General features: G+C 40.7%; 1 protein-coding gene across 1 annotated transcript in view; it reads right to left on the minus strand.

Annotated features, from left to right (window-relative positions):
- PTDSS2 (phosphatidylserine synthase 2) overlaps positions 1 to 15,147 on the minus strand; it is a 36,068-nt gene that overhangs the window by 2,610 nt on the left and 18,311 nt on the right. Inside the window, exons 4-10 of the mRNA XM_026040253.1 lie at positions 12,987 to 13,054; positions 11,243 to 11,377; positions 10,117 to 10,167; positions 8,936 to 9,049; positions 7,715 to 7,833; positions 6,941 to 7,055; positions 4,553 to 4,698 (exon numbers count right to left, since the gene is read on the minus strand). Of these exons, the coding sequence (XP_025896038.1) occupies positions 4,553 to 4,698; positions 6,941 to 7,055; positions 7,715 to 7,833; positions 8,936 to 9,049; positions 10,117 to 10,167; positions 11,243 to 11,377; positions 12,987 to 13,054 (748 nt within the window). The remainder of the gene's footprint in view (positions 1 to 4,552; positions 4,699 to 6,940; positions 7,056 to 7,714; positions 7,834 to 8,935; positions 9,050 to 10,116; positions 10,168 to 11,242; positions 11,378 to 12,986; positions 13,055 to 15,147) is intronic.

Genomic DNA, 15,147 nt, shown 5'->3' on the forward strand with positions numbered 1-15,147 from the left:
TCTCATAGCAATAACTGCATTTAATGCTTATATAGCTACACTCCAAAACGTACTCATTTCAAAAAAAATCCAAACAACTAACCAAAAACAAAGCTATCCAGTGAGCTGTTATTATTGATCTCCGAGGGGTTTTTAAAAAGATAACATTTAATAACAAACAGATAAGATACTGAGGATTTCAAAGAGAGGATTTCATTTCTGGAAAGCACTACCTCAGGGCAAAAACATGCCTAACACTTAATCACAARGGTTAATTTTTAAGCAGTACCAGACAAACAAGTGAGAAGATACACTGTTCTGTACAAATCTAATGCAGGAATCAATCAGCAATGCTAGAAATTAAACTGCGGATTAAATCTCAGTAGAAAAGATGTCTGTTCAGAGGCTCTACTTATACAAGTAGAGATTASATACTTACCGGCTTTTAGGCCGTCTATAGGAGATATACATTTATATATTCAGATAGATAGATACAGATGTATACATAAAAAATACCTATTTCAGGAAACCTCACTACTCTTGCAGGCAATAGTTTATTGCTAGAAACTCAGGTAACTTCACGTAAAGCAGCTAGGCTCTGCACTTCGCGGTGCTGTCTGCTCATGCCATTACCTACCTGGCCTGATGGTTTTTACAGCTTGCGGACCTGACTGCAGGTGACTCGCCTGGCAGTTATCGAAGTGGCTCTATTTGGACATCAAAAGCCCTGTTGATGCCTTGCCCTGCAGCATCGCAGCACCCTACATTGCCTACCACCAAGGAGTCAAGCAGACTGTTCCCCTTTGGGTAGATTAACCTTTTCTTCTTCTAGCACCAACCAGTGGAACCTAAAATGGGATTTCATTCCTATTAGTGGGAAGAGCCAAGTAAAAATGCTATAAGTCACACACTTTTTGCTATTTCTTAAAAAAAAATAGATTTAACAACAGGTCTCCTGAAATCCAGCTCATCTAAATCAAGGAAGACTGAGTTCCTGCTTTAGGAAAACAATATCCTTGCTACCATAGCCACCAACCCCTCTATCTCCAAGCACAGGCATTATTTCTTAACAGCCTTTGGACATTATCTTTTCCTGAAAAGTCACAGAAAGCAGTATTCCAGGGCTATTTATTTCTCCTACACCACCTTCCTGGGAGTACTCTAATTACTCTAACCCACAGTGTTACCACTCATTTGAAGAAGTCTCCTGAAATAAAACAATCCACCTAGAAGCACCACTGACAACCTTAAAGGCAGCCCTTTATTTTGCCTTCCATTACTCTTCTTCTACCACCTCCGTTTGAATTTTTTGTCTTTAAGTGTCCATAGCCACACTTCACTCACAGGAAGCATCTATTACTCCACTCCCACTGCAGCCTAAGATGCAGAGTGAAACAGGGCAAGTTGAATCTCAGTGCAAAGCCCAGAAGTGCCAGGACAGGAGCAAAGGGATAGATCAGAAACATACAGTGGGCTAGGGAGAGAGGGTTGAACACGTTGATATCTGCAATACTAGTAATGGGAAATTCTAGTCCAGCCTAGGCCCGCTGTGATCTGTAGCCTCCTGTCCAGCTAAAACTGAGGCTTAATAAATGCCCTGACACTCAGTTGCTGTGTAAATCCCTTAGGTTTTATTTTCCCGGCTTGTTTTCCATGCAAAAAGAGAGAAGCCACTTAACACATCGCCYGGGTTGGGATTTCCTCGGAGCGCTTGCTCAGCTAATGCTTCCCTCTGCTGGACAGAACGGCAAGGCTGCCCTCTATACCTTGTCACCTCCAGCTGCTATACTGCGCAGCTCCCATAGAGCTAGAGCAAGGCCCCGGCACCTTTGGAAGCGCCAGGGCAAAGGCTGTCAGATCAAACATTTTCTCCCAGATTTTCTTCCCTTCTCCTCAGTCTCTCCTCGTTCCCAGATTACAGCAGAAACCCTCTGGAAGCAGAAGCCACCGGAGAGATGAAAGCAAATGCTTCAGTCCTGGAGAGCCAAGCACACAACACACATTTTCCATAACATGYGGCTAAGAGTTATGCTTGACACCAAAGTTCAAACTGCACAGGATTGTCCAAACACACCCAGGAGGGARAGGGGGGAGAATTCGATGCAGTAAATCAAAGAAGCATTATGTTGAGTATTTTCCAATAAAAGTATTATGCCTAGATCAGCTCAAATGAAAGGACTTCCAAAAAAGTGTTCCAGGTGGGTTATGTGGTATTAAATGGGTAAAAACTGGCTTTAACAACTGCATGGAGAGAAACAAACCCCAGCAAACCCCACCCTATGAACTCAAGCTGTTCAGATGACCAGGCCAGCTGTCTGCTTTGCTGAGCTTCTTCCTCATCTGCCATCACTGCTTTTTCACTAGAATATGAAAATCTAGTAACAAGAGAATCTAATCTGACCCCCAAGGAAGAACTGTGCAGATCCTGCAGGTACCACAGGAAAAGACTGGTTTCCTCACTTTCTACTCACGGAAGATTATAAAGAGAAATCATTTTCTATTTGAAATTCACATCCTTAATAAAAAGCTCCTTGGAAGAAACCTAAGCACTAGCATAGCACAGAGCTATGGAGAGATTAACTGCAGATGCTACAGACTCTTATTGGTGAGACTTTTCTGGCAGGGTATTTTTCAGGCAGCAAGTGCTCAAGAACTCAAGACAGCATGTTAGCTGCAAAAGGAAACAAGGTACAGGAGCTGGACAGCAGTTTCAAGAATCATCCCTCTCATATTTTTGTATTTCAGTTCTAGGCACTTTTATGTCCCCATTGCTCAGATAAAACTCCTGCAAGCAGAGTCCTAGAACTGTCTACAGACATTGGGAACCCTGGATGAGGAAGAAAGGAGGAAAAAGAAAAGATTCTTTGTGTTTGAGCTTCATTACTTTCCACAGTAAATACTGCAAAGTTAGCTGAAGAGAGGTAATGAGTTTGTCTGCCTCAGACAATCCAGTCATTATGGACAAGGCAAYGTGCCATGATTCTGACAAGGAAGGTCAGCAAGATATTGCAAGCATTGTCCATCAAGAAACAGMGACAGTTTCCAAAAGGAAAAAATCAGAAAGGTTTCTTGTGTGCTGTTGGCTGGGAGCCTCCCAGTACAGCTGGTTCCTCCRCAGCATCTTCTTCCTATAACTCAAAAAAAATCCCCCACAGTTCCTTAGCTCGCAGTGATGCGCAAGTGAAAACACATCCCCTTAAGCTGGTAAAATGGGGGCAGATTGTCTCTGCTTGGCGAGATGAAATGCAAAAAGGAAGTTTGCATTCAGTTGCAAAAGTTCAGTTGCAAAAGCCTTTGTGGAGCAGGTATTAGACGAAACCAGGTGTTAGGCCTGCTCTTTTTCAAGAGGAGTATGACAAGCTTGGGTCTGTGGTGCATCAAGCAGACCTCAGAAGAGAGGGAAATAGCCATCTTCCCTACTAAGGGGACAAAAGGATAGATTTTGGTRGTTATGAAGACATGCGGTTCAGAAGAAAGATTTTTCTGCTTGCTGGATGAATCTCTCCAGCTCACYAAAGGAACGGCAATAAACTGAATCAGTAATGAGGCACTGGCAATGATAGCCCTAAATCTGACATGTGTGGTTGAGCAGAGGGCAAACAACAGGAGTTGTTTTTCCAACCGAAAGACAAGGAGTGGAAGTCAAGGAGTGGCGCTAAGGAGAGGAGCTCACCAGTGAGAGGTGGAGACCTCTTCTTACCTTTGAGCTGGAGGCACGTCCCAAACCAGCAGGTCCGACACCAAGGGCAGGGGCAGCCTGCCACTGCCGASTGTCCTGAAATCCAACTATGCAATGTGGGTTGGCCTTTCTTCCCCCTTCTAGGAGCCAAAGCCTTGCAAGAGAAACTGATCTTCAGAGAAGGTTGGAACCCTAAATTCTGAACACAGACACTTTTTGTGTTGGTCAGTGACAGACAACGAACAACCCTTGAAGACAGACATAGCCTTAGACTTAAGCTGTGGGTTCAGGCAGTTGTAACGTTACTACTAAAACTTAAAGGAAAAGGCCTGAGAGCAAAGCATTCTCAGGTCTTACGTGGTCAGAAACACGTAACAGAAACAGTTTTTGCAGAAACAAAAGCAGCAAGGATAAATATGATGCAAGAAGGTGCCACAAGAGTACCGGAGGATCCAAGACCAGCTGGAAGACCACTCAAGAAGCAACACCTTAAGAAAAGAGTTGCCTGGGGCCCTGCTGTCCTTAGACAGTGCATCTAAGGATGGTAGTTCTCAGCCAGCGCTCTCAAAGTGGAGTTCAGCTCTCCTTTGCCCACAAGCCAATTACACTCCAGCTGATTTATACATTACGTTCTCCACAGAGTGATCATTATGAGAAACTGGGGTTAAAAACAGTGCACGCAGAAAGTCCTTAATGAGTACTGCTCTCCCACCAGATATAGTCAGAACTTTACCTCTCACACAAAAGAAAACAAAGCAGATACTTCAGGCCTTCTTTGTCCCCAGCAAGCTGAACTATTGCTCTGAGATGGATGCCAACAAGCTAGAGTAAACCGCAGCAAATTTAAAATAAAGTGAAGCTTGATACGATATAGACACAAGAGGACTGGCTTACGGGTCATCCATGAAGTCGTAGATCTCCCTCATAGCCACACCTCCCACATTGACAAAAAAGACAAGGCGCAACAGGACCAAGTAGTGTTCTGGCGGCATCCAAAGGACAAACTTCAAGTAAAATGTGTTCAGCTCTGCCAATAAAAACTGAGAAAAAGGACATTTTAATTAAACTCAGAGGACTTCAGTGAGCGAAGCCTGGAATCTCCCTCTCCGCACAGCTACCCTCCCACCATTTAACTTCTCTACAACACCCTATCCAGTAGCAGTGAGCCCACTCTCAGCAGCTGCAATAACAAGCAAGAAGTTTCTTGCAAGATCTTTCAGCATGTTTTGGAAAATGTCTGAGAGCAGSAATGCTTGTGCATAGCACATATACATACACAATCTGGCCTAGCCCTGCCTCTGGTTTCCAGKAAATTTATTGGGTGTTTGAAGTAGCTCCAGAGCTACTGATAGCATACCTTTAGACTAACAACTTGTCATTTAAAATCCCATTGATGGAACCCAAAATAACAAGAGGCATAAACAATGCAAACCTTTTTTTAAAAAACAAACCCCAGGCCAGCTTTGCAGCATTGATTACATATTTACAGCAAAACCTTCTCAGAGAGAGCAGTTCAGGCTAGGAGATTAAGTGAACAGTGGACACAAATTTCTTGCTTTACAACAAATGATAGGAGAAAGTATTAAGTATTGTTCCATTCAGAAGAATGTTGCTTATAAACAGGAAGTCAGCTGCAAGCTGACTTTCCTAAAGATACACCATTTCCCCAAACTGACATAAAATTCCACTGAATTTAAGTTTCTCAATCCGTTCCAGTTTCTCAATCTGTCCCATTAATGTCTTGCAGGGAGCAATAAGCTGAATATAAAGTATTCAAAGTAAAGAGTCCTTTTTTTCTTTTTCTTTTTTTTTTTTTTTTTTTTTTTTTTGTTTGTAAAATACTAGCACGTTTCCTTTACATCTCCCACCAACTACGGGAACTCAGCAAGCCCATTGTGCTACACACGAACCTGGCAAAAGTTCAGTGCAGTGGCTATCGGGCCATTTGAACTTGTATTCAGCTGTCTGCATTTGCAAACTGCCTGGCATTCGCTGCTGGCTCTGCATCAGTGGCTCAGTTAGTTACAGACAAAACATTGTTCTTGAAGCACACTCAGGTCTGCAATTTGACATCAGCATCAACAGCAATGTTGTTATGAGAAAGAGGAGGCGGGGGCCTGCCAAGCTGACCAGCGTGTCCTCCTCAGCAAACTCTAATAGGGAACTTCACTGGACAGACCCCAAAATGAACCACTGCCAGATTTCCTGTTCCACATATTTCAAGATGATTAAGTGCCCTGTTTGAGTAGCTGTTACAAAACACATYAACCTGTTATATCTTGCACTATATCAGAAATACACAAACTGGCTAATGTCCACTGCTTTTGTGAACAACCAAAGCATCAAAAGGCTTTTCAGTGACATTTCAAAGTTTTGTTGTTTCAAAGTTCAATTCAAGTCAGTTCAGGTTGCTCAAAACAGAGGCAAGTAAGATCCAATAGATGTTACGGAGGTCAAAGTCCCCTAACTGACAAAAGCGAGGCAGGTGGTATTTAAGAAAAAGCACTCAAAACATCAAGCTCAGCCTCCCTATCAGTGCCACATGTGGTAACTTGCATCTCAGCCTGGCGCTGATGCACTCCCATGATACAGATTTAGCCACTTGGCTGCCTGAACTAGCTGGGGGAACTGCCAGGGAGCTGTGGCTCCTGGAGAAGGCATTTTCTTTTGTTTAAACAGGGGCAGCTAGTTTACCTCAACCAGTCAAGCTGGATGTCATTGGTACTCCAGTCATGCGCTATGTGTCAAGGCTAACATTTAAAGCAAAACCAAAAKAAATACTCCAAAAGCCCATCAAACAAAGTCTAAGTCTGTATTACAATATCACACACGGCAAAAAAGTGTGTCCTCTAGGAGCCATACTGGGTAGAGCTAATATGCAGCAGTCTGAGGCCTTGGTTAGAACCTCTCCAGCTGCAAGGTGATATTTACCTGCGAAAGCTGGAGAGAAACAAACTCCTTTCACCCTAAGCCAACATTTTCTTTTTGCGGGAGCAGTTATTTTCCRAATTGTGTGTAGGCCATATTTCAAATTGTTTGTATTGTCTATCTTTTGACTGTTCAGCAAGTGAGAACAAGTATTTAGGTAACGAATTTGCGAATTGTGCCAGAGACAAGAAAATAAGATGCCTTTTCAGTAGGACATGGAAATGATCTCTTCCAGAAGCAACTGAGTAAGCACCACGAGGCCACAACTTTTGTCCAAGCTACTGTTTGTATATTTACTCTAGTGTTACAAAATGTTAAACCAAACGATCAATAAAGAGGGAGAAGTTTCCTTACTACAAAGATTATGCCACAAACTGCTAGCCATCTGCGTAGGCTGGAGGCTGGCTTCCACTCAAACTTGACCCAGCTATATGGGGTGAACTGGAAGACAATTCTCTTCATTTTACCCCTGAAAGAATCAGAACACATTCTTACAACTTTAAGAAATAGCAGATAAGAGACAACTCCTAACATCTTATTTCAGACAACAGTTATTTGCAAAGTTAAGCTATTTTGAGTGAGCCTTCTCTTAAGGAGCRGTCTGTATCTACTTTAAATCTTTGGTGTTACAGCTCATTGTAACAAGCAGTTCCTCAATTCTGCTTTGCTAAGCAAGGACAAGTTCCAAAACAAATTCTAGTTCACTGCTGGYAGAAGCCCATAATGGATTTATTCAAACTTAAGCTTCAATATGTCAATTACATTGAAGCCCTGGTTACCAGTGAGCTCATTATTTGCAAAAAGGACTGAAAATATCCTTGCTGTGAATARAGGTGCCTGGTGTGCAGGCACTTGCGTTAACTATCCTTTCCACAAAACACCCTCATTCCTAGAGATCAGACAATGCTGATAACAGAAAGGTATATTGCAACAACTTCACTTTTAGGTTAAAGAAAATTTTATATAAAGAAGCTTCCATGCAGAAATAAATTACTGGATATTTCAGGCATCACAGTACAGATGACTTGCCTTAAGTCACACGAATCATAACAGAATAACCTTTTAACAGCTTAGATCTTTAACAAGGATTGTGCTACCGTTTGTGAAGCGAGTCCTACATCAGCTTACTTGTAGGTAGGAATGTTCCAAAGTCCCTGCCATTTGTATGTTTTCAAAGAAAGCCAAGACAGAGTCTTCATTCCACAGTAGATTCCTAATCCGTTACATAAGATCACATCCATTATCCACTGGAAGAGAAAAAAGAGATGAAGAGATTAAAACAAAGCTGAGCTCTGGAAATTTAAGTTACTGGAGAGGCACATACTTGCAGACACAATATGTCTTGAGGACAATACATTAGCATTCCCAGAGAATTGCTGGGTCAACAGTTTGGAGAAGAGATCTCAATCAAATTGGCTGCCCACCTCATACACACAATCAAAGCACAGAGCATTAATTTCATTACAAGCTTTTTTTGAGGCAAACCAGATTTACTCCTGGAAAAAGTCCTGCTTCTGCTCTCTTCTTTATAAAAAGGCATTTACCTTTGTGAATGGAACTATGTGGCAAAGAATTATGAGCTTGGARAAAATGTACTGTAAGAACACACGTGTATGTGCACATACATGCGTGTATAAAAATGGCAGCAGAACCAGAGCTGAATGTCCTGAACACACATRATTTTGACTGCTCAAATAATCAACTTAAATAGAGAAAAAAGTGTGTCATTGCAAGCTGATTCTTTCCACAGACAAAATCACAGGAATCCCTCCAGCTTGGAGAAACATACACACGGTATTTTAAGATAAGTACAACGACCATGCAAGTTTTTCCCTAGCACAAATATTTATCATTCCAAACAGTTTTTATCAACCACACTAAAGCTCCTAAAGTCAAAATATTTACTGTTTTCAAAAAACAGTGAAGATAGGCTGACATGAAAGGGAAAGCTGAACATAAATTGCACTGAGCCTGTTTTCTTAACAAGCAAGAAGTCACCCTGTGAAACATGATACACAAAATTTTATATTTCTCTTAACTTTGAATTTTGTGGTTCCGTGTAAAACTAGCTTCTCCCTCTGGTGTGGAATGAATCTAAACAAATATTTAAGTGTATGCAATAMAGCTGCAATTCCACAAGAGAAGTTAGACAAACCATAAGATTATACGTATACAATGACATAGTACAAGCTCAAAAAGGAGAAGCGCCAACATGTCTCAGCCGCAGTGGCTGTACATATATTTTGGGTCACATGCATGTCATATAACTTAGATTTCACCATTTCCTGCCCTCCTACCCCATGAAATACAAACTTCAGTTTACATAAATATATCTGGTGCAGTACATACGTGATCCCACCAACATTCGCTGAAGTTTGGAAGCTGGTGTTCCAGACTGTATTCCAGAAACTCAAACATGACACTGATGATCATGCACATCCACCAGTCTCGAATCATTAATGTCTATATAAAAAAGGGGAAAAAAAAAGGGGGGGTCTTTCAGACATCTGCAACAGTTACAAAACATATCAAAAATCATTACAAAAAAGAAAGACTTCCCTGTCGAGTAGGATCAAACACCAGTTACATTAGCGTTCCTTTAGGAAAATAAAGGAGAACACCATAAACACTAGAGACACACATGGCAGATTTATAGTTTCCTTAGCGTGGTAGGGATAAATTATCATGCCATTTTCTAGTTTGAAGAGCCACTGCATGAGGAAAAGGAGTTTAATCCTTCAAGACTTGGAACACCACGGGCGTACGTGGTCACTAGTTATTTCTATAGGTGAACATCTTGTCTCAAGTCCTAAATCTGACATGTGATCCTAGCCCACTGTCAAAACATGCAACAAGATTTATAGTTACACTCTACTTCATTATTTGCAAGTGGATAAGAGCACCAAGTCAGCTGGTRCATATATATGGCTCTATTGCAACTCAACTGTGGACAATGGACCTAACTTCAGGCTTTTTATAGAAAAAATAAACTGACAGATTAAAAAAACAGACAGCTTTTTCTAGCTTAGCAGTATAGAAATTATATATAAAAAAATAGAGAACATGGGTATCAAAATAGGATTTCAGTTAAGTTGCTAATGTAATTGGCTTGGATAAAGAAATTTCAAGCATCGCTAAATTTACCATAAAATACACATAAGTTCAACTGAAGTCAAAGCCTTCCCTTACCTAGTGTACTCATCTTCTGGTCAAGGACAAAAGAATATAATGGTAGTAACAAAAAATATACATTTAGCACGGCATCTGTACTGAAGAATAAACAGACACAAAGCAACAGCCACGCTCATCTTGAAAGCAGGCTCTGCCTTTTAAGCTTATTATTGCTGCTGTTCTTGTAGGAAAAGAACAAATAAGGTCTGTAGAGCCAAACATTCAGCTAGTAAGTTTGTCTAACTCAGAAAAAAAAAGGCAGCCAATATTTAGACCAAATAACACTATAACAGAAGCAGTCAGGCTTTGAAAATAGAAAAGCACCACAACAAAAAATGTATCAGAAGAGCAATTCTTACTTTTAGGTACCAGCCAAAAAARTGAGCAGGAACAAATCCATCCAGTTTGTCCTATAAACCAAGAGGAGAAAGCAGGTCACTTTGCCCTGTAAGCGATTACACAKGCTCAAGGCCTAGAGTTTCCCAGGAAAAATGAAGCAATAAGCTTACACAATTTCACATATAAATACTGGAAGCGTTATGTTCTCAAATACAGCAAACAAGTTATCTTTAAAGCAAAGTCAGAAACCTTAAGGGGCAGAAATTGGAATTAGGATTATAAAGCTGAAGCTACCTTTTATATTTTAATGTCATTTTCCTTATCTTCCATGTGGCAATAAGGGGTCAGAAGCAGTTCAAGTCAGACATAAAGGGCAAGAATATATATTTTACCATCACACCACCTTGTTGTATCTAGTGGAGCTTCTTGATCTCATCTGTTCTGCCAACAAGCAGCCACTGGGCAAGGGTGTCTTTCTTCCTCCTAGTGCTAGTTCAAAGCTAGAGAGAGCAGCTATTATCGTTCGCAGTTTTACCCAGGTATTCCTGAGGTACCGCAGGTTGGATGGTAGCCACTAGGAATTCAGAGCTCCTCACTACATATGCACTAACCATTCCATGGCATTTATGAGGTGGTAAGAAAGTATACCCAATTCCTTTGCCCTTAAATTTCCAGCCTTTTGTTTGCCAGCTTAAAACAATACCCTGGCAACTTGTGATATTCCAAGCCTGGGTTCAAGAAAGTGCAATTTATGGGTTGCTTGGCAACATGCTCAAAACATTCAAACTTTGTGCCTCTACGTGAGTGAAAGTAGAAAATTCCCTAGGCGCACAAAGAAATCCAAAGTGCTATGGGGAAAAGGTTTATACCAATAAACCAAAAAACGAGGGTAGTTAAACAATTTATTCTCCTTTGCTGGCAATGTAATTAGGGTACAAAGTCTCCCTTTGATTGACAGAAAGGCTCAACAGAAGAGAACCAAGGAAGTTAAAGAGGCTGAAATTGAAGCACAGTCAGGATCTGTTTTCTGATTTACTACTCAAAGACACACATGATCGCAACTTAGGGAGTTCAATTAAGCAACATTTTATCATCCCCCCGCAAAAAAGTATGTCCTCTAACTTTTTTTTGAATGTTGTTTCTTACCCAGATATTGTGAAGCGGATCAGTTTCATTGCCAGGATCATAGATAAGGCAGTTGCCGCCGTAGTCTCTTTCTGGCAAGGGAACACCTAAATTCGGATCAATGTACTTCATAAACTGTCTGCCATCTTGCACAGTCTGCCAAAGGAAGACAAAAGCCCATGTTTCTTATACTCTTAGCAAGTATTAATAGACAGARAAATATGACAAGAAGTCAGCTTATAGATTTTTTTTAAAAATCCATTTGAACRTGCTTTTGTCTATGACATATCATAAAGCTATGTTGATGATTTTTTTAAAAAAATCTACGTTTAAATCACTAAATCCAAGCCAAGTGCGGACACATTTGAGGCCATGAGCCAGGCAAAATAAAAAATATTGATGGTTTTGTTTTGTTACAAGTAGTTGGCACTACTACTACTACTGAGAGGCTCAAGCAAAAAAAGAAAAAAAAGGTCAAGCCAAAAAAAGAAGGGTTTGATCAATATTAACAACATATTTGCAAAGTAAATATAGTCCAGAAGGAAGACAGAAGATGGTTCCTGATGCTTCTGAATTCTAGCTATGCTTCTGCAAGCTCACTGGGCTTCTCCAGGCTTTTTAAAGAACAAAAAAAATATTTTTTCATTTTCCTCTCGCTTAAAATGATTTTTYAAGCTACTCAATATGTATGCCGTAGCACTCTCGCAACTCTTAATATACAGAGCACCAACTGCTACTAAGATCTCAGAGAGAAGGTCATACTTATCTGAAAAGGAATAACCKGACCCTCTGCCTGGAACCTAAATGTGAGAAGTGGTAAAACCTCCAACAGAGCAGAACATCCCAATCTCTCTGCCCAGTAGCTCCATTTTTACTTCTGTTTTCAAATCATTTAGTTGCCCAAGGGGAAGACTGCAACGAGTGCACAACACAACTGAGAAAAGGACAAGTCACCTTGAAAATCTAGAGCCCTTTCTTGGCACTCAAACTTTGTTTGCAACAGTATGACGATACATACATGAGGTGCAACGATTGTGTTAATGGCATCAGGTTTACTGCTCTTGTTTATCTCAAAATATATTACCTCAACCGTTGGGTTTCTGAGAAGTCATTCATTTGTAAAAGCCAGYAGAAAGTTCTTGGTTTACAGAGGGACAAGAAGGCAGTTAGAAAATMGGGTGCTTTATGTGCAAGTGCTGACAATATCTTTGTGTCTTTCTATCTTAGTGTCTTTCTAGAAAAATACCATCCTTCATTTGCTGTCACTACAGAAAGTGGTGTGCATAATTTACCTTTACTGCAGAGAAAAGTGTTTAAAACAACCATCACCCAAGCCCGAAGTATTTCAAAAGATTAAACACGATAAATTCACTTCAGGCTCCATGTAAGCTGAGAGACTAACAGCTGATCTGCAATTTTCACAAGTCAARTGAAGCCCAACAGAGCAGAAGCTAAACGCCAAAAGCACCAATCCTGAGCCACTGATGACTTTCCATATCTCATTTAGGAGAGCCTCACGGTGGGACACTATCTGCATTGAGATTAACTGGAAGAGGTTAGGAGATGGTAAGGAGAAATATTTTTAACATTATCATTTTCTTCAACCTACCAGTTGAAGCACAATGATAAATAGCACAATGATTTCATATCCAAAAAATGAAGGAAGAACATCTCCTGCAATCAGGGAGATTTCTAAGGAACAATATAGAGGTTTTATATTCACATTAGAGCTCTAGCTACTAAAAAGGCGATTTATGTCACTTACCTGAAAAAGTATAAAGATGAGGAAGAGCTCATATACAACGCTGACGCAAAGCCAAAACCTCCAGTAAGCTGCAGGAACAGACAAATGGGACATTAGTGAGACTTTCAACAAAAYAGCCGTCAATTATTCATTTACTGTAATGCAACCAAACATTTCAAGATGCTCTGAACAAGAAATTATAAAGGCCGGTATGCACTCACGCTAAGTATGCGCCGTCCTTCCTAATGGAACACAACCAGAAAGGCTCTGTAATTATCATTCAAGCAGGTTACACTTTCCAGCACTGCCCAGGCAATTTCTCTCACTCCCCCATCCCAGAATACAGGGACCCATGAGAATGTCTCAACCCAGTGAAGTGAATATTTGAAGAATCAGAGGAAGAGATGTGTGCCATTCGCAAGGTTTTCCAGTAGCCTTTCAAAGGGAAGCATTATCTTTCTGAACTAACCTAAACTTCCTTCTCTATCTTGTCTGCAGACTTCATCTGCCCAGCTTTGGTTTCCCCCGTTTTTTTGCAGYTCACCTGCTTGGCCAATTCTGCCTATGTCTTGCTAAGGCAAGACAAAGACCAACAGGAAGGATCACCACTYTTAAATGAGAAATATCGTGTAAAACTCAGCTGCTTCACAGTCACCCACTCAAGACATGCAATTTAGCTCCTCACATGCCTGAGCAACATGTGTGCAGATATTTTGTGAATCCACAATATTACACAAAACATCTGCACACTTYCAGCTCCATTATTGCCATCTCCATTTCCTTGGAAGGCGCAGAGTCCTGGATAAAAGCTTTGTAGGTCCACGTGCTGCATTCCTGCTCATATTCCACCCTAGACTGGCCTGGCCTCTGCTCAGTAAAGTCATTTTTGTGCCCTGAACTCTTGTCCAGGGTTTTATTAACCCTAGAGAGGGGACTGCAGGCTAATGCAGAGCCAGCACATATACAGACTGAGGGTTCTCACATCTCTTCCTAACCTCATCCAAGAACTTAGGCAGGTTAATTCAGTCAAAGCTGACTCATTGCAAGTAGGCTTTTAAATCTCTTGGCAACATCCTGTACTAATYGCATAGGAATGACTTTAATGGACTTTTTGGAGGTGTTTCCTGTTTGCACTTATAAAACAGAGTTCCTCCATGTTTACACCTAGCTGAGAGTTAGAACAGGCTGGAAAGGGAGAGAAAACAAGATGGTCACTGTTCAGCCGAGCAGGGCCAGGCAGCTATTCCACTTCTATAGAAGAGGGTTTGTCATTTAAATAATAAAATTTGTCATTTGAAGTAAAATAAAAATAACAATAATTTAAAAATAAAGAGCAAACTAGGCTCAAAGTTAGCATCTAATTCTACTAACTACACGGACGTTTAGCTGTGTGAATATTTAAAGTGAGGACTGTGACTAAGATATGTCACAGTTTGAGACTAACTCCTGTCTTGCGACTATGCTTCGGATCAACTCAGAACCTGAAATTGCCCAGACGTGATTATCACACCATGCAGTGCAGACTTGCTCATCCTCTTGAAAAGTAATATAAATAAATAAATGCCAGCTTTGCCCAGTTCAGCCTTACTTTGGAGACAGAGATAGATTATCTCTATATCTCTCAACTAGCAGCCCACTTCTGACATTGTCATTAAAATAGACTCGAGCATTAGAAGGTGCAACTTTTCCCAACAAAACTGCTAAATTAATCTCTTCAAAACAGCCTACTTTCCACTTTCAGAGAAAAAAAAAAAAGCAGCTGTGACCTGGATAACAGGAAGTCCAGCACTCCAAATGGAACAGCTTTTGCCGGAGTCTGGGCACTTTGAAATTTTTACTTTGACTTTACAAACACAGTTGTCCTTTCTTAATCACACAAGAGAATGAAGTGTCTTAGTTGGGCATGGTCAATTAAAAAATATATATATCTTCTAAATGTGTTACATAGTGCACAAAAATCACTTTGCATTTCCTGCTGCTCTTGGTGGATTGCCAGTAGCCTTTCTACCAAGTTATCCTAATTAGCCTGATGATTCCCTTTAGAGCCATTTTTTAGGTTGCTGGATACCACCTACGCATCAAACTTTGCCCCCAAGCATTCATAAGCAATGATTACCATAGCTTGAAGAAAAGATAATCTGAAATAAAAACAAACTCCTCCAGTAAAGGCTGGAACAGCTTC

The sequence above is a fragment of the Nothoprocta perdicaria genome, unplaced genomic scaffold (genome assembly GCF_003342845.1).
Source record: "Nothoprocta perdicaria isolate Ctin4 unplaced genomic scaffold, notPer1 scaffold_251, whole genome shotgun sequence".
In the NCBI taxonomy this organism is placed as follows: Eukaryota; Metazoa; Chordata; class Aves; order Tinamiformes; family Tinamidae; genus Nothoprocta; species Nothoprocta perdicaria.